Consider the following 27,558-nt stretch of genomic DNA (forward strand, 5'->3'; position numbering starts at 1 on the left):
TGTGCATGCGTGATAGCATTCCAGGCTGGCCAGCATACTATAACATTTCTGAGGTTAATTACCGTCAACCAACAAAAAATAATGATAAATTCTTGATAAGCAACCAAAATACCATAGAAGTAATTTTCCAAGGTAATGACCCCTTCGCAGTTGTTCCATAGTTATACCAAGGGATGCATCCTAACCTAACCTTCCCTTTAATTTAACCCATCCTTGAGCTGCTCCCTGACCTTGGCAGGGAGGGTTTGTTCCCCAGAACCCCAATATTACATCGTATATAGCAGAAAGTGTGCACAGCTATTGTGCAGTTGACATTCTTTGGAATCTGTAAATTTTTTTTAAGTTATTGGCTGTTTTCTTCGGGTGGCCAGGGTTGTGGTAGGATTTTTGGGTATTGTATAGGTTGCATATTATAAGCTAACCTAGTCATTATAGTCTTCCATTTCCAACACTTTGGATCTGCTATTGCAATGATGAACAGGTTGCTGTATATGACATGTTCGTAAGGTTGGTAACGCTATTTAGTTACAAGAGTTCATAATTTCAACTGGATCATACTTCCAACTGTGTGTTTTAACAGTGTCATTGGAATCAGTACCTTAAATTTAAGTTTGAACCTGCCAAATTGCCACGTGTGGACTCTGCTCAAAACTGTAACGTTTAATCAATCAAACTATTTTATTTGTGAAGGTGTTTTAATGACTATGTAATCTACTATTTCAATCCAAACAGTTCTGGACTTGCCATTTTCAGTTTTTGGTAAATCTGTCATAGTCTATCACTATTTTAATTTACATTTTAATAGAAGCATGTTTGTGTAATAGAGCCTCCAACATTGATTTATACTTCAGGAGAAAATGTTTAGTGTTAATGGTATGTAACCATGGTTATTTCATCAGTCAGGTTCCAGGTTCCTATTAAGCTACATGATTCCATTGTTCATTAGTATGACAGAGATCTCATACTTTTCTGGAGTTTTGCAACATTGCCTTGGAGTAGCATCTGTGATTTTTGGAAATTTCATAGAATGTTCTTTGTCAGATATCTGATCATGATTATTACAAGTGTGTAAATTTGTGGAACCATGGACGGTTATGTAATCTGAAGTTAAACAGTCAGATGTTAAACAACATGTACCTGTAATTGATAATTGGCTCTAAAATGGTAATTTGTAATGCTTCAGAGTCTAGATTGGATGCCAGCCACTATTTCCTCCTGAAGATCATGTAGATTTTACTTATCTTTTCCAAGGATTATTAGCAGCTTTTCTTTCAGAATGTTCTTTTGTTACCTGTGAATGACATAGAACACAATAAGAAAATACAGATTTGCCAGCAGCATACATACAAAATTGATGTATGAAATAGGCTTATTGATTTTGGGAAAATTGTCTTCATCACGATCTTTCATCTCCAGTGCTGTGAGAAACAAAGACCCCTGAAATTTTGCCACATAATGTCTTCACCCAACTGGGTCTGAGCCTTCCAACTCTTTGGGTGCCAGCTGGAGCCCAGCTGAAATCATGTACTCTCCTTGAGGTGATGCGTAGGTCATGTCTAGGCCATATTCATTATCTCATCTACATACAGTACAGTATAGAATTTGGCAATTTGTCTTATCATATCACTTCTAACTGCCATCTTACTCTCAATATTCATAAAGCTTTATTCTCAGAACTGAAGAATCTTAATATATTCAATAGTCTCATTGTAATACCATGGTTCAAGTCCATATAGCAATACATGTCGTACTAGACTAATGTAACATCATACTTTCATATGTAATGGTAGAGTCTCTGATTTCTAAATCTTATTCCATCCATTGTTTGCTGTCCCCTTTTTAGTCTTTCACAAGATTCCAACTTGAGAACATATTCCTATATGTGTGAAAGATTCATTCTCACTGTTCCTGTTTTATCAGATGTCCCACTGTGTATACTGTGTCCTCATTACTTCTGTTTTTCTTAGATTTATCTTGAATCCTGTTTCTCTAAATATGATTCATTATGTTAAGAATATTTTGCAAAGTATGTACTGTAGTGTTTCGCTGATTAAAATTGCGTCTTCTGATGTATTCTAAAGCTGTCAAGTTTCTACCATTATTCCAGTCTAAATTTTATCACAAGGGTGTCAAGGAACACCTTCAGCAGATGGTACCAGTGGAAGTGCCATGCTCACCAGGAGGGCCGAGGTTCATACAATTGTTTAACGGGTTATATAAGTACTGACTAAGAAGTAGGAGGCAGCCCAGAAAAACATCACTCAGGCTCGTGTAACCCCTGCTGAAGTAGATGCTATGGTTGACATGATCTAAGGATCGGAGGACTGCCCAGTACCTCATGGAGAATAGCCCCACCATCAGCAGAGATCCCTTTTAAATTAGAGAAGTAGTCTGCCAAATACTGGGCCTTGAGAATGGTTGCCACAATTTATACATCAGTATGACTACGATTTGCCTCTCTTAAAGGATCACTGTTCATCTGCATGAAAGGGCTGTAGAGTATACCAAAACTGCACAAAGGATCAAGGCAGTGGCCCCCAATGACAGCCTATCATGAGGAACACCACCATCCTAGACAGCAACATGGGCCACGGCTGCCTCCACTCCAAGGAGACCCTCTCCATTCTGCAGAGGCAACACTTTACGTTACCTCCGGCCACCATCAGAAGATGAATAAGGCACTCCCCTTAGATAATGCAGCAGCCGCACTCCTCCTCAAGCAGTAAGCACAACGAGCAGAACCCTCTGGCACCAGCCAATCAGTGTCTCTGTTGCTCAGCTATTATTATTATTATTATTATTATTATTATTATTATTATTATTATTATTATTATTATTACAGGCAGTCCCTGAGTTAAGGTGATCTCGACATAAATCAATCTGATCTTACGACGCTTTTCAAAAATATTCATGAAAAATTCGCCGTTGACTTAAGGTGAAAATCCTAAGTTGAGACAGTACCGAAGTTACGGCAACGTTAGACTGGGTACTAGTTTCTGAGCTCCCTCACTTAAATAACTTGAGTGCCGCCATCCTTCCAGTGTGCAAGCCAACCACAGGATTAAAGGTAAGGCTTTCATCACTTTTTTATTTATTTTTATAAATATTTTCAAGTTAGGATCCAACTTAAGTCGGATTTGACTTAAGTCATGCCTCAGGAATGGATCTCCGCCTTAACTCAGGGACTGCCTATATTATTATTATTATTATTATTATTATTTTTATTATTATTATTATTATTATTATTATTATAAGGAAGTAGACACTTTCTTAAGTCCTGTTAAATAGGATGAATGAATTAAGTTACTTTTATATTGAATCTTATCAAAATTCTTTATGCTGTAATTCTTTTCTCTTCCATGTTAATACTGGATAATAATAGGCCAATGTTCATCGTTTGGTAGAGAAATACATGAGCAGCCTATTTACAGCAGTATTAATTCTCAATACGAGTGAAGGTAAGGAAACATGAGAGATGAACCCATAGAGCCAACAGAAGGTGGGCGACAGATGTTTTCTGCAGTTGTACTTCAGAGATTCTTTTTGGTTGTCCACTTTTCATCAACGTTCTGGCCAGCATTGCAGGTGCAGGCAGTGGCCCCCAGTGACAGCCTATCATGAGGAACACCACCATCCTAGACAGCAACATGGGCCAGTGCTGCCTCCACTCCAAGGAGACCCTCTCCATTCTGCAGAGGCAACACCTAACGTCACCTCCAGCCACTATCAGAAGAAGAATAAGGCACTCCCCTTACATAATGCAGCAGCCGCACTCCTCCTCAAGCGGTAAGCACGAGCAGAACCCTCTGGCACCAGCCAATCACTGTCTCTGTTGCTCAGCTATTATTATTATTATTATTATTATTATTATTATTATTATTATTATTATTATTATTATTATTATTATTATTATTATTATTATTATTATTACAGGCAGTCCCTGAGTTAAGGTGGTCTCGACATAAATCAATCCGATCTTACGACGCTTTTCAAAAATATTCATAAAAAATTCGTCTTTGGCTTAAGGTGAAAATCCTAAGTTAAAACAGTACCGAAGTTAAGGCAACGTTAGACTGGGTACTAGTTTCTGAGCTCCCTCTCGTAAATAACTAAGTTTCGCTATCCTTCCAGTGTGCAAGCCAACCACAGAATTAAAGGTAGGGCTTTCATCACTTTCTTATTTATTTTTATAAATTTTTAAAGTTTAGGATCCAACATAAGTTGGATTCGACTTAAGTCATGCCTCAGGAACGGATCTCTGCCTTAACTTGGGGACTGCCTATATTATTATTATTATTATTATTATTATTATTATTATTATTATTATTATTATTATTATTATTATTATTATTATTATTATTATTATTATTATTATAATAAGGAAGTAGACACTTTCTTAAGTCCTGTTAAATAGGATGAATGAATTATTTAGGTTAATTTTTATATTGAATCTTATCAAAATTCCTTATGCTGTAATTCTTTTCTCTTCCATGTTAATACTGGATAATAATAGGCCAATGTTCATCGTTTGGTAGAGAAATACATGAGCAGCCTATTTACAGCAGTATTAATTCTCAATACGAGAGAAGGTAAGGAAACATGAGAGATGAACCCATAGAGCCAACAGAAGGTGGGCGACAGATGTTTTCTGCAGTTGTACTGCAGAGATTCTTTTTGGTTGTCCACTTTTCATCGACGTTCTGGCCAGCATTGCAGGTGCAGGCAGTGGCCCCCAGCGACAGCCTATCATGAGGAACACCACCATCCTAGACAGCAACATGGGCCAGTGCTGCCTCCACTCCAAGGAGACCCCCTCCATTCTGCAGAGGCAACACCTAACGTCACCTCCAGCCACTATCAGAAGAAGAATAAGGCACTCCCCTTAGATAATGCAGCAGCCGCACTCCTCCTCAAGCGGTAAGCACAATGAGCAGAACCCTCTGGCACCAGCCAATCACTGTCTCTGTTGCTCAGCTATTATTATTGTTAATAATAATAATAATAATAATAATATTATTATTAATATCATTATTATTATTACAGGCAGTCCCTGAGTTAAGGTGGTCTCGACTAAATCAATCCGATCTTACGACGCTTTTCAAAAATATTTATAAAAAAAATGTCTTTGGCTTAAGGTGAAATTCCTAAGTTAAAACAGTACCGAAGTTAAGGCAACGTTAGACTGGGTACTAGTTTCTGAGCTCCCTCGCGTAAATAACTAAGTGTCGCTATCCTTCCAGTGTGCAAGCCAACCACAGAAATAAAGGTAAGGCTTTCATCACTTTATTTATTTTTATAAATTTTTAAAATTTAGGATCCAACATAAGTTGGATTCGACTTAAGTCATGCCTCAGGAACGGATCTCTGCCTTAACTTGGGGACTGCCTATATTATTATTATTATTATTATTATTATTATTATTATTATTATTATTATTATTATTATTATTATTATTATTATTATTATTATTATAATAAGGAAGTAGACACTTTCTTAAGTCCTGTTAAATAGGATGAATGAATTATTTAAGTTAATTTTTATATTGAATCTTATCAAAATTCCTTATGCTGTAATTCTTTTCTCTTCCATGTTAATACTGGATAATAATAGGCCAATGTTCATTGTTTGGTAGAGAAATACATGAGCAGCCTACTTACAGCGGTATTTATTCTCAATACGAGAGAAGGTAAGGAAACATGAGAGATGAACCCATAGAGCCACCAGAAGGTGGGCGACAGATGTTTTCTGCAGTTGTACTTCAGAAATTCTTTTTGGTTGTCCTCTTTTCATCGACGTTCTGGCCAGCATTGCAGGCACAGGCAGTGCTGAATTCACATTGGATGCTAAGGGATTATTGTCCCCAAGCAAAGCCTTCTCCCAGACACCCATGGTTGCACCCTTTCCCTGTTGTGGGCGTTGGAGGATACGGGAGGGGGGTTAGTGGGAGTACCACAGCCAGTGGATGGAGGCACTACTCCTGCCCACAACAGTGGCCACCTACATATACTACCACTCACACCCCCTTGTCTACAGAATCATCTCGCCTATCTTGAGAAAGATGATCAGGATGGTTGGAACTTCAGTAACAAGAGGGCAACCAAATGGAATTTCTGAAGTATGACTCCAGAAAACATCTGCCAGTAACCAATTGCCAAACTCTATGGGTTTATCCCCCATGTTTCACTACCTTCTCGTGTACAGCATAGAGCATAAAGACTGCTGTAAATATAATGTTAAAGTTTTTCTCTTTACCAAAATATGAACACTGGCCAATCATAGTTCAATATTAATGTGGGAGAGAAAAGAATTATAAGAGAAATTGAGAAGACTCATTATAAAATTAACTCAAACGATGTAACCATTTCTATTTACCAGGAATTATTATTATTATTATTATTATTATTATTATATTATTATTATTATTATTATTATTATTATTATTATTATTATTGCTTCTGCTGCTGCAGTACTAGGTAATTTAACCAGACCACTGAGTCAAAGTAATAAATTCTCAAAGCTGGCACGAAGGGTTTTGTTTTCAGTAATATAAAAGTGAAAAATGAAAATTTATGGATGGATAAAATATTGAAGAAAATTCGGACAAAATTTCATTAATTGAGAGTTCAAAAATTCGGTATTTGCTGTGATGAAGTTTGAATATTCATATTCATAAACCATTTTTTTTATTTACAAACCTATTAATCATAAATACTGTGACTCCATAGAGACAATTCTTAGTCACAACTCCTTGATAAAGAATACCATCATCCTACTTCATACCCAGCTCATGTTCCACTAATCCAGAAGGCATGGCATCATTCCCCTATGCTAACCCCCTACTTCTCCGTAGGGGGTTAGTGCTGTCAGTGCACCTCTTGCAGTGCGCTGTAGGCATTACTTAAGTTTCTTTGCAGTGTCCCATAGCTGCAACCCCTTTTACTGCACATCTGTTCATATTCTCTTTCTTCCATCTTACTTTCCACCCTCTCCTAACAATGGATTCATAGTGCAATTGCAAGATTTGCATCCTGTTACACCTTTTTACTGTCAATTTCCATTTAAGTGCTGAATGACCTTTGGCTTAAATTCTTTATTCTATCCTATTCTAACCCCCATCTTGAAGAGTGCGAGAAAGTGAGGAGGGCACTGGAAGGTTAGAAAAAAATTGGTATGCAGATGAGTAGTTTCTGTTGTTACAAAATAATTACAAATAGTCTGAATCTCAATATTAGAGAAAACAAGTGGCTTGTACCAGAGTAGTTGTGTACATGGGAACACTAAAGTACATGGTAGCAGTGGAGAAACTGCAAAAATTAGGTTGTGTATACTTGGCCAACATCACTATACTTAACAGGCTTAGGCAGCATCAAACTAGTAAAGAGTAAGGAGCCTGTGATTAAGTCATTTAAGAAATCATCTGCAGAAAAGAACTGGTTTTGGAACACCAAGGCAACCTTGATCTAGTGTTGAACCAGGAAAGAGTTATCTACAGAATGGAGAATCTCTAACTAAAGGGTAGGAGTGGATGGAATCATAGGAGGCAGATAAGCAGGAAGTACAAAGCTGGAAATGAAAGGAGCAGGCAAAGAGCTGACCGGAATATCCTCCCCGGGGGTGACTTAGGAATTGTCTGGAGTGGGGAACCATGTCAGTATTAAGCAAGTACAATTGATACGCTGTACAGTAAATGAGAGTTGAGACAAATGGCAAACCAAAGGTAACAGATGTTTACTATATAGAGTAACAAGCAACTGTAATAAAACTGAGGAATAGGCAAACTTACATTAAATTGCTCCTTTGCTAAACAGATGCGAAAATAAGAAAAGTAAAAGTTACATATTAAAATCAAAGAAATCTTACAAATTATGGAATTTCTGAAACAAGTACCCACATTAACACAGAGGTGATTAGTTAGTTATAAATGATTTGTTTAACCAGACCTCTGAACTCTTTTAGGGTTCTTCTCGGGCTGGGAACACAGAGGTGATAAGCATACCACCAGCCAAAAGCCAAACCCTGCAGAAAGGTGCATGTTAGCAACAAACGTGCAAAGTAAAACAAAATAAATGATCAAATGTGTGAATGAAAACAAATGAATGACATCAAAACAGTGGGAAATTGTGGTGATAATCCTGGAAGCTCGGCAGCACAACCAATGTTAAAGAAGCCTCATGGAGAAATAACACCTTGCGTTCTAGGCCAATGACTCACGAGCTGGACATGCTTAGTAGAATTCCCCTTCTTCCAAGATCTATCAAGTTGCTGTGACTGGGGACCTTTCATACAGTATGAGGCTGTTTATGATTAATTGGTTCCTAAGAAAAAATGCATTCTGAATAGCATTTTCCACTTTCATTGATTGAGGCATGTAATTTTGTATGTATGACATATCAAGGAATATAACCTAATTGAGAAAAGAACTGGTGTTATGTCATATTTAACAGCTGATGATATCTTCATTATTTTCTGAATGTAAATATTCATAAAACACTGCAGGATAATGAAACCATTTTAAAAATATCAATTTATAATTAGCATTTAAGTATGTAGACTTCTAATATCTGTAGTGCATTATTTCAAAGAATAATAAACATTCAAAACACCCACCATGTAGAGGTATGTTAAATCACACTGTATAGTATAGAAATGATAGCCCTAGTACAGTACTGTACTGCACTAAAAAAAATAAAGGACTCTTGTACTTAAAACAGAGTACTGTAACACCAATGCAGTAGTATGACAATGCTGTAATTAAATGCCTTAATTTTAGGCTAACAAGGTACATTTCTGTTAATATTTTAAAGAAAAACATGAAACATTATTCTTCCACAATATAAATAAAATGTATATAACAATTCTACCACAATAGGAAGTACTAGTCATATTCATCTACACACCATGCTTGCCTATAAATCAAATGAGAGCATCTATATATATGCTACTTTAAACCCAGTTTTTCCTTCAAAAATAATACTGTAATGTGTACTGTACAGTTCATGTCAAAACTATGTTTTTCATGCAAAGTTTTACTTTTATGATTCATGCTCTACTTAACTTTTTAAAATGAACAATGGCATAGGTGACATTGTTAAGTCTACATTTATTAATTTCCAAATGCAAGAAACATATGGTATCTAAAAAAAAAATGCATGATGCCTACCAACTAGTACATATGGTTTTAAGTAAATTTATAATGTAAGTTACCACATTTCCTTCCAACTGGGAGACTGTTCTCATACTTGGCTAATGCATTAATGTCATTCTACAATTAAATACACTGATCAATACAAATTTTTAAAAATTAAAAAATCATTGAACTTGATATAAAACTTTTTTGCATGCTAACACACTATATCAACAATAATATCCACTGCAATAATATCCACTGCAAGAAATGTCACAAGTGCAAGAATAATTAATTATAGATGCATTTAAACAAATATATTTGAACAGAATTCCTACTTTGAACTTCCACTTTCACCCTGACCTCATTGGCCTTGTTAGCAAAAGCTTCATATATGTTATGAATCCAGCTCAAATATTCTTGTTTTCATTATATCTGTGAAATCAACATGAAATATGACACCCACATAGAACTTAGTTACACACATTTGACTGATAAATTTTAAAAAATGTATGCCTTCATTCTTTTACTGCAATGTAAAGCATTCTATCTGAAACTTCTGGGCAGCCAAAAACTAAAGCAATAATGATAAGTTCCTAAGAAATAAAAACCAAGTAGACATGACCATTAATTACATTTCAAGACAGAATAATTTCATGATCCTACAAAGTTTTCTCAGAACTACCACTCCTGTAACTGCATTATATAGCATGGGGATAAAAAGACATTTTTTAATTATACAAAAAGTAAGAGAAATAAAAACATACATTAGAGTATAGAGACTTCTGCTAAAAACTATTACTGTACAGTATATGCCGACGTATAAGGCGATTCGGTGTATAAGACAACCCCCCATTTTTCATGTAAAAATGTAGGTTTAGAGGTATGTTTGCCACATAAGATGACCCCAATTTATTAAATTAAATAACACTATCAAGACGACCCCAATTTATTAAATTAAATAACACTATCAAGACGACCCCAATTTATTAAATTAAATAACACTATCACCTGATGTAAGCATAAGCAATGGTGAGGTCATTTTAAAAAAGTACTGGTATAGTATACAGTATAAAGGATATTTTATTTGCAATGATTAAAACATTTTAAAAACATTTTTAAACAATTAAAATCATACAAACTCATTGTCATGTTCATCATCTGATATCATAAGTTCGTTGATGACGTCTTGTGATATATTTGTAAAGCAATCATCGTATGGCTCAAATTGCGAATCTCACGTCATGTCAATTTCTGCTTCTTCTTCCCACAAGGAGTCATCCTCCATACCATCCAATGAATTTGATATGCCACACTTCTTGAAAGACTTGATTACTGTGTCAACATCTATTGGGTTTGATTTACCCCACGTGAGTGCAAAAATACGTATATTATTTCATGTCATAACATACAATTTGTCGATGTTCATGCACCATGTCTGCTACATCTTTTTCAAGCATCAGCCAATTTATGATCCCTGTTCTTAGTGCACATTTAGCCCTTGGCACGCTGTTTAATTCATCTTCTCTTCATCTCCAGTCTTGGACCATCTTTTCTGTTACACAATATTGGCATGCTGCAGCGCAGTTATTATGTTCCTTTGCACAGTTTACTGCTTTTAACTTGAACAAAGCTTCATTCTTCCTCCTTTTATTTTTACCGATAGTTGATGTGGCCATAATGGGGTCTTGTGATACTGTATTTGAATAATGGTATCCTGGATAAGGCTAGTAACAAAGTGAGAGCTTGCTCATCCTAATGTCTAATTATGGTAATTACATATGGTAATTGCTGTAATTACAGTTTTGTTTACAGTATCGATAGTTGTTTCGCTACTGATTCACTTGAATTACCTATGGTTTTTATCATTATTACAAGAATTTTTGTTTACAGTGACAGTAGTTAATTACTGACACAACTATCAACACTTCAGAGGGTAGCCAACAACTATCAACACTTAAGAGGGTAGCCTATCATTAAAAATCTCAGCAGGATTTAAGTTTTGCTTTTGTACTTGGTGTATAAGACGACTACCGATTTTGGGGTAGATTTTTCAAGGATAAAAGGTCGGATTATACGCCGGCATATACAGTACATTGACTACTGTTCAGTAGTTTTAAAAGTTGTGACTGCTATATATCAATGACTAACTTCAGTCTAGAGCACTGTATTCCAAATGAAAATGATGCTTAGCGACTGAAGCTCGTTAATGATTAATATAGCATTCATTAACCTCATCCACCTGTAGGCAGCCTATCACTCATTTTTGCTATTTCACCTTTGCCTTTTGGTACAGCAATTGATGGCTTTGTTATCCTCTTGTTTTCTTGGTCACTTCGATGCTCCGCTTTAATTCTCTCTGCAATGGCTTTGCGTTCAGCCTGCAAAAGAAAGATGAGCTTGGTAATTAGTTTTGTTTTAAAAATGTACCTCCTATGGTATACTACCTGAAATCAAAAACTTAAGGAATAAATACAAAATAAAAGCCTGCTTAACTTAATACAGACACCTTCCAGACTTCCGTTTGTACAGTAGGCTGAATTGTTTGTAAGTTGGTTACTGTACTCTTCATGCCTATTTAAGTACAGTATGATATAAATTAATACAGTACTGTAAATTTTTTCATCCTAAAAAACAATACACTGTACATACAGTAATGTATGTACAGAATAGGTGCACAAAGCAAATCTGAACTTATGGATGGCAAAGGGGAGCACTTTGAACACAATTTTAATTTGCAATCCCGTTTGTTTGTATCTTTGAATGTTTGTAAGTTGAATGTTCATAGGTAGGGTGGTGTCTAATTAACATGCCATCTTTCATTAGGCATAGCTATATGTTACAGCAAATTCAACCTATAAAAAACTGTGACCATGAGCTATTGTCTAGGGACCTGTACAGTACAGAAAATTACATACTTGCAAAGCATTGTCTTCATAATAGCATATTTCTCACTGGTCTTACTTCCAAAATTCATACCATTCCAAGTATCTACACCTCCATTGTCATAACTACGGTATAAAGAAACCCTTCAGGCATTTCCAACAATGATGTGAGGGTTATACTAAGATATTGCTAGTTAGTGTTGCTGGGAAGGGTGCAACAATGCCTCAACCAAACCCAGCATGTTTAGGTAAGTCACGTTAGAACTACGTCTTAATAGTTATAAGTTCGTGTTAAGTTTCATGTTCTTTGTTGCCAAACCGTATGGGTATCTGGAATAAAGAATGTGGTTTATAACTTGTGGCTTAACCTTGCCTGAAATTCTAACAGGCTTGATTGAATTTTGGGAGCTAAGCTATTTCATCACCTGTCAATTTCTTTTGTAAGCTCCTTTGAGGATGAACAGCCACTGTGAGCCCTCAAACCCACCCACTTTCCCTGGCGAAAAGGCATGGGACTTGGGTGAATAATTATCCTGCAAAGACCTGAAAAAGAGTAATGAGTGAAAGGGTTGGCGTTGAAAAAGAGTAATTAGTGAAAGGGTTGGCGTGGAGTGTGTTGTTGTCACGATAGATGGCCGACGTGTGGTGGATTGTTGCTACATCTGCAGGTAAGGAATGGGAACTGAACCTAGGCAGCTGCCGTAGACAAGAGAAAGAGCCCTCTTGTCTTGAGTCCTATACTCTATCAGTGTCAACGTGCACTATGCTGGCCAAGACCAACTAGAATAGAATTCTTTGAAACTGGTTGGTATATCTTGAAGAGCCCCTCTAGGGACATAGCCTAAGAGTGCTGTTTAGGTTCTTTCCAAACAGTCACTCGTAAGGGGAACCTGCTAGAAGTAAGGATATACAAATAATGTCTAAAAAGATCTCCACATTCGTTTTTGTTTTAATTTTTTAATTGTAGTTTGATATAAATTAGGAACAAAATTATCACACAGGAATCACATTCAAAAGTTCAGTTACTCAACTACAACTTTTTCAAACTAAGTACTGTACGGGTATTTCAAATGTACACTACCAAAAGATACTGCTTTGTGTCTGTCCACCATTTCAAGAAATGTACACATGCTTCCTTTTTCTGTTAGTTTGCTTTCCAATATGTGTATATTGTAAAGGTGTTTACCTATTCTCAGATATCTTAGAAATTAATAAAAAAAAAAGTTAATTTGGAACAGGAATGGAGATCAGAATGAATTTCCCAGGTGGCAGAAATAAACGGATTGCATGGATAGCATTCATCAAGCAAGAAGCAGCATTTGAAATAAACAAACAGATAAATAATGTAAAAATATGCATTTCTAAAGTTACAGGTGCACTCTGTGACAGGGCTTCTAAAGGGCTTAAGTGTTCATAAACCAGCTGACTAGTGTGCAAAGAATAAGGAAAACAGAAGCCTCCACTTGCAAAGATCCCCAAAGGCACCTATGTGGATAGTAGCAAAAACCAAACCAGAATATTAAAACTATTTTAGGTTCTGTAAATACCTCTAAAGAAAGTAGGAAGCATTCAATCCACAGACATCATTCGATTTTGGAAAAACTCTGTCATTCATGCTAGCTAAATCTAAGGTTCAGGAATACATGTTTATTGACATGAAAGTAAATGATATGATGGTAGAAACAAAATACCATTGGAATTTTTGCTGTTATAGAGGAATATTTATTAAAGATCTTTATGATTTCAATGAAGAAACTCTTTATGTCTGGAAAATGTACAGAAGATACACAAGTCCCATGTACAATGATGATTATTCTTTTATTTAAAGACCCAGACTTGTTTGAATATACACACTGAAAATGAGAGACTTTCGGTTAATCATTTCAAACCTAACCCCTAGGGTGTTATAAATTTTATAAAATAGGCCACCCATTTAATACTATATATATATATACTGTATATAAATATAAAGCAGTGTGATAATTGTTTGTCTCTGGAACATGGTATATGCACAAATAATTCAAGTTGTACACATGGTAATAAAAATGATAAATCTAAGGACAAGATTGTCAGGAAGGCAAAAACGAAAAACCTGCAATGTACAAATCAAATATGCAACACATAAGGATGGGATAGGCTGAAAAGCTTTTAGGTAAGACAAAAACCTTTGCCAAGGCAGTAAAATCCAATAATCTGATTCTTAAAGAAAATATAAACCTAGATCCAGTAAACCCCCTTATTGGAGCCACCAGGAAAACCAATAAAGGAAATGAGTTATTTCTAGGTAACAATACAAAGGCATTCTTAAAGAAAATAATTTGTCATTACATACAAAGCCTTCCACTGCTGTCATCAGCAGCTCTCCTCTAAAACATGCAACCTCTGCCTGACCTAAGGAAATATGCCTCTGCTGAGGAACTGATGGACAAAACGCACCATCAGGGTTCCTGCAACCAGAAGTTCCATATCATCCAGTCAAAAATGAGAGAGGCAAGAACTATTCTCTCCCTAATGAAGAGATATGCAAACACATAAAGCATCATGTTCTCTGTCAGTGATTTGAAAAAATAAGCTTTATCACATCAACTTGAAATCCCTTTCTCAAGAAAGATGCTATGGAGTTTGAGAAGGGTTCACTATACAGAGATAAAACATACTGTAAAAGAAACTCCGGAAAATTTAGCGAATGTAAGCCCAGTCTGTTAAGATCATTCATGGGAAGTTCATCTTTAGATAGCTTAGATAAATCAGTAAAAATCAAATAAAAAGCCCTCATTCAAGGGATTTCCTAAAAGTAAATAATTTTCTCTTCCATACTCCAACTGAACTGTAGAGCTCTTAAAGCTTGAAGTGAGCAATTAAGTCATAATTCATGACCATAGAAAAGATATCTTATGCCTATGTCCAAGAAATGAAACTAGATAAACAAAGTATAATCCTGGTTTAAATAATAATACAATATATATATTTCTCCTCCACCACCATAATCTTCAAGCTGTTACAGTAACTTTTACTTTGGACAAATAAATAACAATTTGCTCCATATACTGTACCTTCCTCCTGATTTCAGCATTCAAAAATTAATAAATCATCTTCTGTCCCCCTACTAACCTCTTGGGGGTTTTAATACTCATAATTCCTTGTTGGATGGAGGATCCGTGGAGCAATCACAACATCAGTGTTAAATTGGAACAATGGCCTTCCATAATGTATTCCACAGCATCAGTGTTAAATTGGAACAATGACCTTTCATAATGTATGTTAACAATGACCTTTCATAATGTATGTTAAAATAGCTAACCAGCTATTGACTTTAGCATTTGTTCATCTAACATTTATACTGATTATGACTAGTAGTCTGTAAATGAATATCTCCAAGGGAGTGACAATTTCCCAGTCCACATAAAGCCTGTGGAATATGATCCTATAGAAGCTTCCATATATAGGCATATAAATTTTTCACAAACTTCCTTAGATAGTGCAGATGCTTCTGTTATAAAAACAAAAGGCAAAACCTCTGCATCTGCAGTTTCCTGGTGGAACAAAACTTTTTGAATAACATAAAAATCAAACGATCCTTGAAAACAAAATCCAGTTATCCCTCCCTGGTTTATTACATTAGTGTATACTGTATATGCAATAAACAGGTTTTGACTTAGGAAAAACCTATTTTTGGTAGTCGCTGTTTAGTCCTCAAGGAGTTACTTTCCATGGTGTACCAGAGCCCCATGGTGACCAAACTAATATCAAAGAATTCTCTTCTAGTTGGTCTTTTGGCCAGGTATTGTGTCGTAATGATTAACATTATAACACGTGATGGAGTATATAATGGACTCAAAGATAAGAGGGCACTTTCCTTTATCTTCAGCAAAGCTGAACCCAGTTTTTCCAATGGCAAAAGAACCTGCAAGAAAGAGGAGTGACTATTGTGCATGCGCATCCGCCCTCTTGTTTACAACTGGGCCGTTAAAAGACCAAGGAGCCATTACTCTCTGTTGGTCAATGCAGGATGATCCCTTGCCCAAACCCCATGCCTTTTTGTCAGGGAAGTGGGAGGGTTTTGAGGACTCAACAGCAACTACCAAAAATAGGTTTTCCTATGTTAAAACCTGTTTTTTGATAGTGTAGTCACTTGTTTTGTCCTCAAGGAGTTACAAAGAAATTGACAGGTGACGAAAAGGCTTAAGCTCTCACTTTTTAATCCAAACACCCCAAAGGAAATAACATTTCTGGTCCGAGGTCAAGCCACAGATTTCAAGTTCCATTCTTTATTGCAAATACTCTTCAGGTTTGGTACCAAGGAACAAGAAACTATACACGAACTTACGTTTTAGGATGTAGTCCTTCAGTGGCTTACCTAAGCATGCTGGGTAAGCGATAGTTAGCATACTAACCGTCAATAAGACCCCTGGTTTTCTGCCGTAGCACCTAGGGGTTAAGACTAACCATGCCACCTACTGATACACAGTGTAGTTGAATTTGTTTGAGCATGTGGCAATAATTTAACTGATGACCACCTGTACATTCGGAGACTTCTTCGAAAGAGAGAATTCTGAAGAAGGCCAATGACGTACGTACTTTTCTAACATCGTGTGACCTAGGAAAGGTGTGTGGATTTGCCTTTCTAGTGAGAAACACTACAATCATTCTCAGCCCTTGTAGGGAGAGTGGTTAGTTTGTGCTAGGGTGTAGGAAAACAGGACCCTCTGGGATGTTTGCCGTGACTTAGATAAGGTAAACATAATGTATTGTTGAACCAGGCATAATGTCTTGTCTGCATTCAGGGGACAATAATAATTGATGGTCAGCTATTTGCATGATGCATCGTCCCCATCTAAGAGAGCCCAGTTAACTAATATGAGCTCCTGATACTAATGCAATCAAGAAGATCGCCTTTTGTAGCATGTGAACTGTGGTTGTATTGAGTCCGCTGAATTGAGGGGTTGATAGAAGTCTAAGCACCTTGTTCAGGGACCAAGTAATTGGAAGCCTTTCAGGAGTAGGCCTTTGTAGAGCAAAAGATTGCCAAAGGGAAGTGACAACTTCTATGCTGGAGTCAATCCCAAATCCATAAAGCAAGGGTTCCGTTAATGTAGCCTTGTATGCCATTGTGGTAGGCTAGGCTAAGTTTGGGTTTGTATGATGAAAGACGGTTTGTGTAAATTGACTGTTCCGTCTTTGTTGTTGGGATGTTTTTTTTATTATGTTTATTTTGTGTTTTTGTTATGAATGTCATGTATGTTTTCTTTTTCTTTTTTTCTTGCAATTTGCTTGAGAGTGGTAGGTAGAGTGGACTCCCCTTCACCTTAATGGCCATAGTGCTTGGACTGAAAGAACCTGGTTGAGAGACAGTGAAGGAAACAAGGCCTCTATTTCCCTTCTGAATGCTTGCCATGCTTCGCAGCAAGTATTATTTACAAATTAGTTGTGTGAACCAGGGGCTGAATTATTCAAGTTTTCAGTAGTGAACCAGAGGCTGATTTATTCAAGTTTGCAGTAGTGAACCAGAGGCTGATTTATTCAAGTTGGCAGTAGAAAATGATAATGTAAGACACTATAAACTAATTGTTATAGATTTGTTCCAAGGAAATCAAAACATTGAGAGAGGAATTACAGTGAAGTTGTGTACAGAATTCTATTTAAAGAAAAACATGTTTGGTTCTCAAGTAGTCTTGTTGGACAATCCCAAGTAGACTTTGAAGATTGATCTTGCAAGCATTGTATGTGTACCCATTTTGAGGATTAAGAAATAAAATTAGATTAAGGTTCTTCCAGTTATTGGGGAAAAACTATAATAAGTTAGGTTAAGGAACTATGGATAGGTTTTGGTGAACTATAATAAGTTAGGTTAAGGAACTAAGGATGGGTTTTGGTGACCTATAGTATTAAGTTAGGGTAAGTTAAGTATAGGAGGATTGTTTTCGTAAATATTAGTGGTAAGTAGGAAATAAGTTGGGTTAAGTATTGAAAGATGTTAATGGATAAACTGTGGCAAATGTAAATAAAATTAGGATAAGGTTCTGTTTGAAGGTCTTCAGGCCACTGTAATATCAAGATAATAATTTAGGTTAGGAAAAGTCAGTTTCATTTAATAACCTTTAAATATGTTCCCAATTTCCTGCACCAATTGTGTAAGAGAAGAAAACCCTTACATAATAATTTGGCGTCCAACATGGGGCCCTTTGATATTAAAGTAAGAGTGGGGTGCATAATTGGAGATGGCAGAGGGAGCAGGTTCACAAGGTGTTGAGTCAGGTGAAGGGGAGCAGGGTTGGATGCAGAGATTAGATAGGCTGATGTGCATGATGGCCAGCCTGCAGGATAAGTTGGAGGAAGCCCTGGTAAGGGAAAGTAATTTGGTTGCTAGAATAGAGGCAATAGATAAGGTGTGTGAGATGGCGAAGAAAGTGGCTGGAGTGGCTAGGACTGAGCCTGGTGTAGGGAAGCAAAGTGAAGAAGCTGAGGCAAAAGGTGCAAAGGAGAAAATCCCTAAGAAAGGGAAGGAGTTGTTAAGTAAGAGTACGGGAGGACTTGCCTTTGATGAGGGCAGTGTGAGTGAGGTGGATGAAAGTGATAGGGAAGACACTAGTAAGAAAAAAGGGGGAAGGAAGAAGAAAACACGAAAGAGGAGAGGTGTGAGGAAAGAAGAATTGAGTTCCCAGATTTTGAGGTGTAGTTCAGACTCGGAAGTTGATGAGCAGAAGAAGAATGAAAGTAGTAGTAGTAGTAGTAGTAATGAAGGTTTGAGTGAGGCAGCAGAGAAAGAGGCCAAAACCATGTTCTTGAGGGAGGATCCCTGGATTGAGAAGTTTAACATCAGGAAGGGAAGAGACGTATATGAGGTTTTTCTATGAGTATGAGAAGTATTGTAGGCAAAAGTATGGAGAGAATGAAAGTGTGTGGATGAAGCGGCTGGGAGAGTTCTTGGATGGGCAGTTGAAGATGTGCTATAGGAGTATGTGTGAGGCTGAACCAGGGTATGTGTCCGTGAAGGCTAGAGTGATTAAGCAGGTGAAGAGAGTGTACAAGAAGGATTATAGGTTTGAAGAGGCCAAGATGAAGGCTGGAGAGGAAGTGGGCTTGTATGCTCAAAGGCTGGAAGCGTTGGCCAAAAGAAAGTATGGAGAGGAAGGAATTGAGGAAAACATACACCTCATGTGGAAGTTCTTGGCCACTATCCCTGAGAAGATTAGAGTAATTTTAAATGAGAAGGAAACAGATCAGAAGCGGTGGTTGGGAAAGCAATTAGATTGGGAGGATGTTTTAGAGATGGGAAAGCGATTAGAATGGGAGGATGTTTTAGAGATCCTAGAAGATATGAGTGAAAATGAGGATGAAGCAAAGGAAATGTACGCTGGGTCTGAGGTGGTAAATGGAAGGACGTATAAGGATGCTTTGGTGAATGAGGAGCGAAGTGTGATGCAAGCCTTGTTGGAGGAATGTAGGAAAGACCAGATAGAAAGAGGAGGAAAGAATGTGCAAGTGAATGTGGGGAGTAACAGGAAAAGGAGCGTGAGCAGAAGCCGAGAGAGGTTTAGTAGTGGAAGTGTGGGTAGAGTAAATGGAAATATGAGGTAGAGGCAGAAGTGAGTGGGTAGTAGTAGTAAGGGGTGTTTCAGGTGTGGCAGGACTTGTCATGTGAAAGCCGATTGCAGATGGGCCAATAGCGAGTGTTTCGGCTGTGGAAAGAGAGGGCATGTGGTGAGGGATTGCCTGCAAGCAAAAGAGTTGAAGTGTTTCGGCTGTGGATAGGGCATCGAGTAAGAGACTGCCAGAGTGGAAGGAGAGTAGAATGGAAGTCGTTGTGGAAACTGTGGAATGAATGGGCATTTTGCCATAACATGTAAGAACCCTTGGAGTAAGTGTGAAGGATGTGGAATGGAGGGTCATGGGAAGGAAGTCTGCCATACCAAATCCCAACCTCAGGGAAACTAAGTGTGAAGGGGGTTTACTGTGGTGAGCCCTCTGGTATGGAAGGGATAGATGTATTGCATGTGAGAGAAGGGTTTGTGAGTTGGAACGTCTGTTTTGGGGAACGAGTAGATCGTTGTGTGTTAGGGTAGAATATGGTGGAGTGTTATGAAACCACTGACTGATACTGGTTGTAGTGGAAATGTGGTTTTCGGAGAGGCATGTGAGAAAATAAAAGAAAGCATAGCACAGAAGCAGGAATGTGCTGGATATGTGACAGGGATTGAAGGATTGGAAGTTTGGGTGTGTAAAGAGGTTTGTTGAGTCAGTTCATTTTGCAGGAATAAGGCTGGAGGAGGATGATTTTTACGTTGTGGACAGAGTGAATGAGAAGTATGATATGTTACTGGGGTATGCATTTTTGAAGAAAAACAAGGTAAAGGTGTACCCAGAACAAGAAATGATAGAAATACGAATGGGGAATGAAACCAGTGTGAAGTTGTATGTGGAGGAGGATGGACAAGTAAGTTTGAAGATGGTTTCTGGAGTGGAGTTGTATGCGATGGAGGATGCACAATTGCCAAGAGATTTGGGAAGGTTGTGGAGTGTAAAAGTAGGGTGGAGGACCAATGTTGGAGTCGGCGCAGAGTTTGGGAGAAATATTTATCTTGGACGGTAGTTCTGCGTGTTATGAGATAAGGCAGGTCGCACATGTGTTTTATGGGATTATGGATGTAAAGGACCCAAAGGTGTGTGTACAGGTGTGTGGGGATGTGAAAAAGAAAAGGTGGAGAGGCATACATCTTGGTGATAGATCAGGATGTTTGAGAAGTGTAGTCGATTTGAGTGATAGTAAGCATGTTAAGGGGTATGATGTGATGGCCAAAGGGGAAAGGACAGAAGAGTGGAGCAAGGAAAAGCTTAGGGGAAAAGGTAAGGTTGAATGAGAAGTTGAGTGAGAAAGAGAAAGAGCAGGTGTATGAGTTGTTGTGGGAGAGAAAGGGTGTGTTGAGTCAAGGGGATGAGGACTTTGGGACAGCCAGGTTGCTGGAGTTCCATATTCAGCTGACAGATGAAACACCGATTTATCAGAGCCCCCGACATTTCCTGGCTCCGGTAATGCGAGAGATTGAAAAACAGTGTGAAGAGTTGGAAAAGATAGGAGTGATTGAACTCAGTAAGAGTGCTCAGAACAGTCCAATTGTGCTGGTAAGAAAGTCTGATGGGAGTCTGCGAATGTGTATTGATTATCGGAGAGTAAATGAGGTGACAGTGAAAGAAAGATTCCCTATGTGTGTGGTATCTGATTCTGTGTACAGTATGCATGGGATGAAAGTGTTTAGCAAGATGGATCTGGTAAGGGGGTATTATCAGATGCCATTGGTGGAGGATTGTAGACCTTAACTGTAACAAATAATATGAAAAACAGTATCAGTTCTGCAGTCTCAGTTTTGGATCAGCAAATGCCCCAGCTGCCTTCCAGAGAGCAATGAATGTTGTGCTGCATGCTGAGTGGTTTTCCCTGCGAGATTGTGTTGGTTTCTTGATGACATTTTGGTCATGAGTAAGATGGTAGAAGAACACAAGAGGTTGGTGCGAGCAGTGTTGAAGAAGTTAGAAGTGGGGGTGAAAGTCAAAGTAAGTAAGTGTGAGTTGTTCATGGAAAAGGTGGAGTTTTGGGCTATAAGGTGAGCAAGTCTGGAGTGCGAAAAGGGGAAAAGTTTGTAGAAAAAGTGAAGAAGTTAAAGGAATGACCCAGGACTTTTGTTGTATTTATGCGTGGTTTTTTGGGAGTTTTGATTTTGGAAGGAAGTTTGTGGAAGATTGTTCGGGAATTGCAAAGCCATTGTCAGACTGGACAGGTTGTAGGAAGAGTACGGTTATGAGTTGGGATGAAAGGATGAAAGTGTTCGAGAAATTGAAAGAGGAAATAGTGAAGGATGTGGAGTTGGCTTACCCTGACTATACTGCAGATGCCAGTAAGCTAGAAGTGTATTGTTACGGATGTACTAAGTGGAGTGTCGATGGGTGGATGTTTGATGCAGAAGCAAGTGGTGAATGGAGTTGAAAGGGATAGAGTGATAGCATATGTAAGTAAGGCATTTAGATTTTGGCAGAAAATATTTGACTGTTGAGAGAGAGTTGGCTGCCCTGCGGTTTTGCGTGAAAGCGTTACGACCGTTTCTGTATGGTGTGAGTTTTGTGGTATACTGACCATCAACCTCTAGTGTATCTGCAGAGGATGAAAGGAGTGGATGCTAAAATTGCACGTTCAGTGGAGGATTTGAGTGGTTTTGATTTTGTAATTGAGTACATCCCAGGCAAAAGAAATATTGTTGCAGACATGATGTCTAGACTACCTGGGGAAGGGAAAGAAGAGAAAATAAGACAAAAGACCAGAATATCTGCCAAGAGGATTGGTGGTAGCACGTGAGAGTAAGGGGGGTGGTGACTCGATGTTTTAAAGTTTGTGGTATGGATTGAATGATTTGGTAGATGAAGGTTTGAAGGTGCAGGTACCTGGAAGTGTGAATGAACTGAGGGCAGAGGTGATTGAAGAAGTTTGCAAGAGACCTGGATGTTTGGGAGTGCCAAATGTGGAACGGTATCGGAAGAGTCCGAGGGCTATGACATATCCTGGAGTAGCCCCATTTCAGGAGGTTTTGGTAGCAGTAAGGGGTATAAGGTGATTGTATCCATACACACTGGTGGTGAGAAACCTATAGTGTATCGACATGAGGGTTGAAAAATGAATGAGTTGCATCTGCAGTGTTTGAGTGGGGTGCACTATAACTGGGTCATTAAAGAAAAGAGCTATGAAGTCAAAGTATGAGAAGGAGGAAAATGTTAAAGATTTTGTCGTTGTTGGAAGTGGAAGATGACATATTAAAAAGGAAGTAAATGAAGGATGTTTGGTTAGTGGAAGAGACAAGTGTATTTGTGTAAACAGGAGAGCAAATGCAATGATTGTGGGAGTAGATGTCAGTGGAGGACAGTATTGTGATTGTGGTTGACACTGGAGCACAAATATCTTTTCAAAAACACACATGTGATTAGGGATGTTGAGAGAGTGAACTGGAATGTTAAAAGGAGAGTGGCGAATGTGTCAGTATGAGGTATAGCAAGAAGATTGGTTGGATAGGAGGAAGTGAGGTTGAAGGTAAGGTTGGGAGAGTTTGAGTTGGAGGCTTGTTTTGTAGTACTGGGAGATGAACAGATGCCGTGTTGTTTCCTGTTTGGGATAGATTTCTTGAAGAATGGATTGGTAGTGGATATTGGGACAGGATTTCTGTTGAAAGACGAAGTCATAATAGGGAAGATTCGAAGTGAGGTGATGAATATGGCCAGGTTTGTGGAAATGATTGATAGGAGTCTGAGTGAGGAGGAGGATGTAGTGGAGTTGGACAAGAGTGAGAATGAATTGTTGACAGCGGAGGATATTGAGGAGATGCAGTGAAAGTGTTTCATGGTGAGTTGAGGTGTATTAGAGAGGGAGTACCTGGAAGAAGATGGCCTTTGTTGTTGAGTAAATGGATGCGGTTTGCTGAGAGATTTGTGCTGTGTGAAGGATTGGTGTATTTTTCAAGAGAGAAGATGGGAGAGTTGATGTATGTTCCAATGTTCTCGATGAGTGGAGCAGTGGGGATGTGCATTTTAGTCCATGAGAAATATGGACATATGGGGAACATTTAAGCTAAACACATATAAAGAGCGGATGTTTGCCCAGATTTGAAAAAGATTTGTATGGATGAATGGCAGTCACATGTGAAGAATGTCAGAAGGGAAAGTATCAAAGTGTATGCTAGCCCACCTGTTTAAAAAGTTGAGTATGAAAGAACCGTTTGAGTTAGTGGCGATTGATTGTGTGTAAATTGCTGGTAAATTCAGAGGAAGAATAGGAGTGGTTGTTATGGTAGATCATAAGAGCAAGTTTGTAAGCTGTTTTGCCTGTGTGTGTGAGAAAGCCAGCTTGAATGTTGAATGATAGTGGGCCAGAGTTTGTTGGTAGACCGTTTGAGCAAATGTTGAAAGAATGAGGTATCAGGCATGTAGTAACATGTGAATGGGTTGGCAGAACGAACCATAAGGACTCTGAGTGAGATGTTACGAATGTCGACTGATAGAGGGAATGAATGGGATTTTTTGTTGGGAAGAGTGGTAGCGATGTATAATGGGTCAGTTCAGTACATAAAAGCACTGGCATCTCCGAGTGAGTATGTAATGAATTACGAGAGGTATGTGAGAGCAAGTTTGGATTTGAATGAAGAAGAGCGGGATGTGTGGAGGCAGGCAAATGAAAGGTTTGAGAGTTTCTGAGTGGGTGAAAGGGTGTTGAAGGAAGTTGTTGAGAAGGGAAGATTGACAGCAAGTAAGATGCGTGAGAAGTATGAAGGTCCTTATGTGGTGAAAACAGTTTGGTCTAATGGATTGAGTTATGTGCTAGAAGACAGGAATGAAGAGGGAAATGTAAGGGTAATACGAGCGCATTATAATCAGCTAAGAAGATGGAGAGAACCACCTAAATACATAATAGAGCATCCCATTAGGAAGTTATTAAGGGAGGAAAGGAAAATGAAGAAACAGAAGAAGATACAAATTGGGGAGATAAACAGCTAGTATTGGTGGAACATAAGAGAAAGCCTAAAAGGAAGTGTAGAAAGAGTAAGGGTACAGTTACTGAGTTGTTTGCAGGGAGTATCCGAGATGGGTTGTTTGATTTTCAGGGGTTCGAGAAGCCAGTAGGCATGAGAAGTGAAAATACCCTGGTGCTAGTGAGGATGAGGGTGTAGTTGATTTTGAAGGATTTGAGTGGGATGTGGAAGGAGTGAACTTGGTGAGTACAAGGAATGTGGACGAGAATATGCAAGAGTTTGGTGAATTGGAAACAACGGCAAGTTGTGAGGAAGACGGTACGTCTAGTGTGTGTGAGTCTCCTTTGAGTGAAAGTGTTGAAAGAGTGAGTGTGAGTGAGAGAGTTAGTAGTGCTGGAGAATGTGAGTGAAGGAGTTTTGGATAGCTTCAAGCAGAGTGTGGAGAAAATCAATGAGAGTATGGAAGAGATGATAGCAGCCATGTCAGGTGTGAATGAGGTTGATGCCAACGTAAGTCTCCAGAGTTTGAATGAGCTTAGTGTAAGTCATCTGAAACCAAGGCAAGTCGAGTCTAGTGTGGTTGGAGTGGAAATGAATGAAGAAGAGGTGGTGCATGAGAGGCCATGGACCCAAAGTCAAGGTCCAGTTCCGCAGTATGAATGGGTGGTGAGAAAGGGATTTTGAAAAAAAAAGAAATGAGATTTCCTTTATTTTCGTAAGGGGGAGTGTGGTAGGCTAAGTTTGGGTTTGTATGATGAAAGACGGTTTGTGTAAATTGGTTGTTCCATTTTTGGTGTTGGGATGTTTTTATTATGTTTATTTTGTGTTTTTGTTATGAATGTCATGTATGTTTTCATGTTTTTTTTTTTTTACTTGCAGTTTGCTTGAGTGGATAGGGTAGAGTGGACTCCCCTTCACCTTAATGCCCCATAGTGCTTGGACTGAAAGAACCTGGTTGAGAGACAGTGAAAGAAACAAGGCCTCTATTTCCCTTCTGAATGCTTGCCATGCTTCACAGCAAGTATTATTTGCAAATTAGTTATGTGAACCAGAGGCTGATTTATTCAAGTTTGCAGTAGAAAATGATAATGCAAGACACTATAAACTAATTGTTATAGATTTGTTCCAAGGGAATCAAAACATTGAGAGAGGAATCACAGTGTGAATCAGGTTACAGTGAAGTTGTGTACAGAATTCAATTTAAAGAAAGACATGTTTGGTTCTCAAGTAATCTTGTTGGACAATCCCAAGTAGACTTTGAAGATTGATCTTTAAAGCATTGGATGTGTACCTATTTTGAGGATTAAGAAATAAAATTAGATTAAGTTCTTCCAGTTATTGGGGGAAAACTATAATAAGTTAGGTTAAGGAACTAAGGATAGGTTTTGGTGAACTATAATAAGTTAGGTTAAGGAACTAAGGATAGGTTTTGGTGATCTATAGTATTAAGTTAGGATAAGTTAAGTATAGGAGGATTGTTTTTGGTAAATATTAGTGGTAAGTAGGAAATAAGTTGGGTCAAGTATTGAAAGATGATAATTGATAAACTGTGGCAAATGTAAATAAAATTAGGATAAGGTTCGGTTGGACGGTCTTCAGACCACTGTAATTTTAAGATACTAAATTAGGTTAAGAAAAGTCAGTTTCATTTAATAACCTTCAAATTTGTTCCCAATATCCTGCACCAATTGTGTAAAAGAAGAAAGCTCTTGCACCATGAATGTTGTAACCGCAAGGCATCTGTCTTCAAAAGGGTATATAAGAAAAATAAAAAGTGTTTCTATAGAAATCTCAACTGGGCTCTCAGTATGGATATAATCTCACCATATCTTCCATACGGACTGGTATTGCCGGATAGATGATGCCCGTAATTTTTGCACTAGGCACCTAGCAATGTTGGGTGAGTAATTATCATGATAAATATTTTTAAAAAATCTTTGTGAAGGTCTCGGCTCAGAAAGGAGGATGCATAAAGGACTTTCCCTCCTACTGTCTGGGATAGAATAGCAGATGATAGTGGAATTGATTTTTTCATCTGTTGTTGAAGTACAGTAATAGGAACCAATGCCTGTTTGGCCAATTTGGAGTTATTAAGTAAACTGTTCCTTTGAAGGTTAGAAGTTTGCTCAAAACCTTCGAAATCTGGGACAATGGAGGAAAAAGATATCGTCCTGATATCGTCCCCCCTCTTGTTCCAGTCTTTAGGAAGGCAACTCTTGACTGCCCAGGTTCGGAGACACATAAATTAGGAGTTTGTGATTTTAGTACATGGCGAACAGGTCCACTTCTGGTGGGGAAGCATGCTGGCTATTGTTTGAAGAGAGTGGTTGTCCAACATCCATTCTGTTGAGACTGTCATTTTCCTTGATAGAGAGTCTGCTATTACAATGAGACCCCCTGTGAGGTGAATTGCAGACATATACCACTTCCTTGCTTGCGCCATCTGAAAGATGGCTAGCATTACCATATTGAGAGGAGGTGAACGTGATCCTAACCTCCTGATGTAGGATATTGTAGTTATGTTGTCTCTCTCTTCTGAGGGTTTGAGTTTTTTGAGAGAAAAAGACAGTCATCAACTCCACGAAATTGATATAAAAATTCCTGAGTAGCTGATCACCCTGCCACCTGACAATCTTCCCAATGTCCTCCCAACCTGTCAACGAGGCATCTGTGTGTATTGTCACTCATACAGACAGAGGAGTCAGGGTGACCTGTTTCGCCAGAGATTCCTTCTGGATCCAAGGCCGAAGTATCTCCCCAACTCTTTTAATCCTTTGATGAGGTCAGTCTCGCATCTTTTTTCTTAAATGCGATAGCCAGAATTTATTCACATTTTTAGTTGCAATCTAAGTATTGGATCTATTGCTGATGAGAACTGCAGCAGGCCCATCATACGTTTTGATTGCCATCTGGAAACTCTGGGCTGTGCAAGGAACCTGTTGAGGACTTGCCTTATTCTGTTTTGAGTATGATGGGGAGGGACAACAGGCCATGAAGATTATCCCAACACAGTCCCAGCCACTGAAAGTGTCAGCTGGGCATGAGG

At 38.2% G+C, this 27,558-nt stretch overlaps 1 protein-coding gene and 1 long non-coding RNA gene across 3 annotated transcripts in view; one reads left to right on the plus strand and one right to left on the minus strand.

The window, feature by feature from the left end:
- Window positions 1-26,289, plus strand: LOC136841634 (uncharacterized). 2 transcript variants are annotated; one of them, XR_010854047.1, is made up of 4 exons: window positions 1-3,067; window positions 3,383-3,786; window positions 4,514-4,917; window positions 25,392-26,289. It is a non-coding gene; the product is annotated as an uncharacterized lncRNA (long non-coding RNA). The 2 variants fall into 2 exon arrangements; XR_010854048.1 differs by lacking the exons at window positions 4,514-4,917; window positions 25,392-26,289 and adding an exon at window positions 3,934-4,152 and having other exon boundaries at window positions 5-3,067.
- The window catches only part of LOC136841633 (uncharacterized), an 88,355-nt gene continuing 69,306 nt past the window's right edge, over window positions 8,510-27,558 (minus strand). Inside the window, exon 5 of the mRNA XM_067108754.1 lies at window positions 8,510-11,505. Within this exon, the coding sequence (XP_066964855.1) occupies window positions 11,359-11,505 (147 nt within the window). The 3' untranslated portion in view covers window positions 8,510-11,358. The remainder of the gene's footprint in view (window positions 11,506-27,558) is intronic.

Source organism: Macrobrachium rosenbergii, chromosome 9 (genome assembly GCF_040412425.1).
Source record: "Macrobrachium rosenbergii isolate ZJJX-2024 chromosome 9, ASM4041242v1, whole genome shotgun sequence".
NCBI lineage: Eukaryota > Metazoa > Arthropoda > Malacostraca > Decapoda > Palaemonidae > Macrobrachium > Macrobrachium rosenbergii.